Source organism: Penaeus japonicus, unplaced genomic scaffold (genome assembly GCF_977035675.1).
Source record: "Penaeus japonicus unplaced genomic scaffold, GWHDUDI00000001_assembly GWHDUDI00000037, whole genome shotgun sequence".
Taxonomy (NCBI): domain Eukaryota; kingdom Metazoa; phylum Arthropoda; class Malacostraca; order Decapoda; family Penaeidae; genus Penaeus; species Penaeus japonicus.
This window is the reverse complement of record NW_028234439.1, coordinates 16,483,689-16,488,688: the sequence shown is the minus strand read 5'-3', so window position 1 is coordinate 16,488,688 and position 5,000 is coordinate 16,483,689. Positions and strand designations below refer to the sequence as shown.

Sequence of the window (5,000 nt, the reverse complement as noted above, 5' to 3'; positions counted from 1 at the left end):
ACAGATGGAGAAGTCACACTCGCATACATATATATATATATAGTACATATGTATCCTCTGTTCTTTATGTTGACTTGTCTCGGCGGAAGATTGTGAATTTAGGTTAGGTTTTCGTGGGTTTTGTCTGCGCTATTGAGGATTGGGGTTGGAGAGGGGGTTGTGATGGTGGAGGGGTTAATGGAACAGAAAGGGAAAGGCAAACTAGGGAAGAAAATGATTTCCTATACTGAATTGAGGGTAAAAGAGGGGAACTCATAATAAAGATAAAACCATTTTGTAAAAAATCCTCCTCCATCTCTTTTTTATCTTTCAGTTTTATCTCGGAATTTCGCTTTCATCAGACAAACAATATCTTCCCGCCATTCGCCATGTCAAAACATCGCTGAAGAGGAGATCAATCCGCACGCACGCGGTCTACCTCGCGAACGCTATCAGGAAGGGGAGCCATATTGGAACACCCATGCAGTGAGAGCGGGAAAACAAAAAAACAAACAAGACGTCGTTCGTGGATTGTCACCATCGTCATTTTTGAAATATATATATTTTTTCTTTAGCGTGGTCGTAATTTGAGCTGTCAGGACTCGTCGGTGTTTTGCTGTTGTTTGTTTTTTGAGGTTTCAGGTGGACGACATCCTACTGAAGGAAGCCATAGGACTGCGACGCAGAAGGAGAGGACTGGGAAGACGTCCTCTGGCGGAGACGGCGGCCGAGGACTGACAGCTGCGAAGGGAAAAGAAAAGAAAAATGTCAATAAAGAGGAAAGAAAATCGTCTTTGAGATTTCGATGACGGGGAAATGTCCTTTATGGAGGGAGAAGTAGTTAGAGACTTAGTTAAAGACTACTGCAATGCAATGTAATGGGATGCGATGAAAGAAAGAAAGAAAGAAAAATGAAATCAATTAGAAAGGAATTTATAATTTGTTATTCACTAGATGGAGAAATTACTCTAAACACGAAGATGGCTATTACTATCTAGAAATAGACTAAAAAAAAAACACGGAAAATAATAACAAAATTGGATACAATAAACTAAAAAGAGAATAAACACAATAACAAAAAGGGAAGTAAAATTAACAGTCCCGAGAAAATGGTCATTAGCATAAAAATGAGACCTTTCGTACACAAACACATATGTCACGAACATTGCCTATAAGATTTATCTGTCTTGCGATAAAAGGTAAACATATAACTGTATAGGTTTCTTCTTCATCATCATTTAATCAAGACTATTTTTTTTATGGTTCGTTTATAATTACCGGGTACGATGGAACAATTTTGTTTGTGTAACTTTTATGAGCGAAAATTACAAGTCTTTTTGGCTCTTAATGTGTCTGATGCTAATCTCAAAGCAATGTAAATGAAGGAAAATGATAAAGACGTTTAGATAGATGGATGGATAGATACATAGATAAATAGATAGATAGATAGAGAGAAAGGTAGAGTGAGAGAGAGAGAGAGAGAGAGAGAGAGAGAGAGAGAGAGAGAGAGAGAGAGAGAGAGAGAGAGAGAGAGAGAGAGAGAGAGAGAGAGAAAGAGAAAGAGAAAGACAAAGAGAAAGAGAAAGAGAAAGAGAAAAAGAGAAAGAGAGAGCGAGAGAAACCACAATAAGTAATGAAATACCTAAAAAAACAAACAAACAAACAAACAAACAAACAATATCTTAACGCTAATACAACAACATATATATCTGTATGTGTTTGCGTGAGTGCGTGCTTAGGTGTGTCTATGAGTGTACGTATATACGCAAGACATGAGCAAGTGAATACGTACATGTGTCTGAATGCGTGTCATTAGATAAGTCATTACGGGGCTTCAATAATCCCCGTCAATATTGAGTCTCAGCGTACAACCCATCTAACTAATTTATGTGTGCTGAACCCCCTCTGATCAAGCCAATGTACATATATGCTCAAGGCAAGTATTGCTTGAAGATTGTTAATTAAGTGTAATACCAAAGACCTATATATTAACGGGTTCCAATTTCGAGTTATTTAAGAGTACTTGGTATTTTTTTGTGGTGAGTTATTGGATTTTCTTTCATATATGTTTTTTTTTTTTAATGTTAGAATGATGAATGTGGTGTATATATGATATATGATCTAAATTTGAAGACGGGTTTTTGTTGTTGAAAAGGATATATGAAGCAAAGAGTTGGTTGTGTGTGTGTGAGTGGGTGTGTATTTACGTGAATATGTTTATGTATGTGTATGTGTACGTGTTTGTTTGTGTGTGTGTGTGTGTGTGTCTGTGTGTACTTGTGAGCAAATTAGAAACAGAATGGAAAGCATTTTCAAATAAAAAAGATGTTGTCTTGCTTCTGTTGGTCTCTCTCTCTCTCTCTCTCTCTCTCTCTCTCTCTCTCGTTCTCTCTCTCTCTCTCTTTCCCCTCTCTCTCTGTCTCACCACTCCGCTCTCACCGCCTTCTCTCTTCACTTCGTCACTATCTTCTCTCCTGCTCCCCCTCCTCCTCCTCATCCTCCTTCTATACCACCTCCACCTTCTCCTCCTCCTCCTCCTCCTCTTCCTTCATCTCCTCATCTTCCTCCTCCTTCATCTCCTCATCTTTATCACTTTATGTGGATTATAACCTCATCTCCGCCGTATTTCCTTTTTATCCTGACTTGTGCTACGTGGAACTCCGGCCTCCTTGTCTTATTGTAACGTCTCTCTGTCTCTCTCTCTTTCGCGTTGCTTTATTAAACGATAAATCTTGGGGGGAAGGGGAGGGTGGGGGTTGGAGGAGGGAGGGAGAGTGGGGGTTGAGGGAGGGTGGGTGGGGGTTGAGGGAGGGAGAGTGGGGGTTGGGGTTGAGGGAGGGAGGGTGGGAGTTGGGGGAGGTTGAGGGTGAGTGGGTAGAGGGTGGAGTTGGGGAGGGTGGGATAGAGAGGGAGGAGGGTAGGATGGGAGAGGGTTGAGAGTGGGGTTGAGGGGAGGTAGGGGTAGGTAGATTGGGGGTGAGGGGAGGAAAGGTAGTGGGGTAGGGTTGTGGGTTGAGGGAGAGGTGGGAAAGGTGGAGAGATCAAGAAAACATGAAAAGGGGAGGAGGAGGGAGAGGAGAAAATGATTCTCTGTGACCTGGGTTTTAGACCTGATATGAACTGATATGAGGGGCTGGCCAGTATCGCACAGGTAGGCTTTGTAAATCTCTCTCTCTCTCTCTCTCTCTCTCTCTCTCTCTCTCTCTCTCTCTCTCTTTCTTTCTCTCTCTCACTCTATCTATCTGTCTGTCTGTCTGCCGGTCTCTCTATCTAGCTATCTGTCTCTAAATTTGTATCTCTCTCTCTCTCTCTCTTTCTCTCTCTCTCTCTCTCTCTCTCTCTCTCTCTCTCTCTCTCTCTCTCTCTCTCTCTCTCTCTCTCTCTCTCTCTCTCTCTCTCTCTCCCTCCCTCCCTCCCTCTCACACACACACACTCTCTCTCCTCCTACACCAATCTCCACAAAACCACCAAACAACCCACAACCAACCAAACAACCAACCAAACAAAAACAAAAACAACAAAACACTCACCCAGTTTCGGACATTAGCAACGATTTCGGGGTTGGAGACGGAGGAAGCGGGGTCATCCCAGGTCAGGGCGTCGTCCTGAGCTGCCTTGAGAGCCAGAGCGGGAACCTGATTGGCTGCTGCATAGTCGACGTTTGAGGGGAACTGGTCGTCGCTTCTCTTGCCATGTCCGCCGTAGCAGGAGTGACCGAACTTCGAACACTGGCCTGCGAGTGGAAGGTAAACTGGAGTTAGGGAGGCGGGTGTTGGGTTGGAGGGTGGGTGGGTGGATGGGTGGGTGGTGGGGGGAGAAAGTGAGGTGGGGTTGGGGTGAGGTGGGTGGTTGAGAATGTGGCTGGGTGTTGGGGGGAGAAAGTGAGGTGGGGTGTGGATGGGTGGGTGAGAATGTGGGGTGGGGGGTGGGTGGGTGAGAATGTGGGGTGGGGGGTGAGAATGTGGGGTGGGGGGTGGGTGGGTGAGAATGTGGGGTGGGGGGTGGGTGGGTGAGAATGTGGGGTGGGTGGGGTGGGGTAGGGGGGAGGTAGGAGATGTAGGGGTGGGTGAAATGTTGGTGAAGGGAGAGGTGGGGGGGAGGGGGGAAGTGGGTTGGGGAGAAAGTAGGGCGGATATGGGGTGGGGGTGAAGGTGAAATATGGATAACATCACCAAGACTTCAACAACTTTCTATCTCAATCTATCTAATCTTCTATATCCCCCTTATTTATTCAATTATCTCAATTATCATTTCAATCCCCCTTTTCAATTCCATAGTTTGAATTTTTAGGGTGTAGTAATGATAGGCTAACTGAAATGAAGCGAAGGGGTGGAAACAATTATCAACCTTATTATCATTATTATTATCATTATCATATTTTCGATCTTATATAAGATGGGAAATGTAGTCCGATGCAGTTTGAGAGATTATGTAATTATTATTATTATTTTTTTATAGAAAATTACATAGTTTTTTTTCTGAAGAACTGTAGCTTGATAATGAAAATACTTTGAGAGAGAGAGAGAGAGAGAGAGAGAGAGAGAGAGAGAGAGAGAGAGAGAGAGAGAGAGAGAGAGAGAGAGAGAGAGAGAGAGAGAGAGAGAGAGAGAGAAGACATACAGACAGAGACAGAGACACAGAGAGAGAGATAGAGATAGATAGAGAGAGATAGATAGATAGAGAGAGAAAAAAAGAAAGTCAGAGAACAAGATACAAAACTAGAAAACAACAAAACGAACAGCACTTTTTCCCAACACGATTTCGAAACCAGCACAGCCTCGCCGTCCAGCCGTATCACACAAGAGGAAAGCCCAGTAGATTAACCTGTTCTGCGATATTGTTCCTGAATGAAGTTCTACGGCCGTTATACAATCCCCCCCCTCCCCTGCCAGGCCCTCCCCCCTCCTTTACCAAGTCCCTCCCCCTCCCCCCCATCCCATCCCCGTCCCTACCTCCGCCCACAATCCACGGGTCTCTTTGATAACCGTTTCCCGCCCTCGAATGACTACACACAAGGCCCA

General features: G+C 44.2%; 2 protein-coding genes across 2 annotated transcripts in view; one reads left to right on the top strand and one right to left on the bottom strand.

Moving 5' to 3' along the window:
* LOC122248510 (calcium-activated chloride channel regulator 1) overlaps nucleotides 1-363 on the top strand; it is a 40,841-nt gene extending 40,478 nt beyond the window's left edge. Inside the window, exon 21 of the mRNA XM_086532396.1 lies at nucleotides 314-363. The gene's annotated coding sequence lies outside the window, so the exon portion shown is untranslated. The remainder of the gene's footprint in view (nucleotides 1-313) is intronic.
* The window catches only part of LOC122248509 (uncharacterized), a 46,432-nt gene that overhangs the window by 688 nt on the left and 40,744 nt on the right, over nucleotides 1-5,000 (bottom strand). Inside the window, exons 2-3 of the mRNA XM_043008562.2 lie at nucleotides 3,510-3,712; nucleotides 1-720 (exon numbers count right to left, since the gene is read on the bottom strand). The exon at nucleotides 1-720 is cut by the window's left edge and continues 688 nt beyond it. Coding sequence (XP_042864496.1) covers nucleotides 634-720; nucleotides 3,510-3,712 — 290 coding nt within the window. The 3' untranslated portion in view covers nucleotides 1-633. The remainder of the gene's footprint in view (nucleotides 721-3,509; nucleotides 3,713-5,000) is intronic.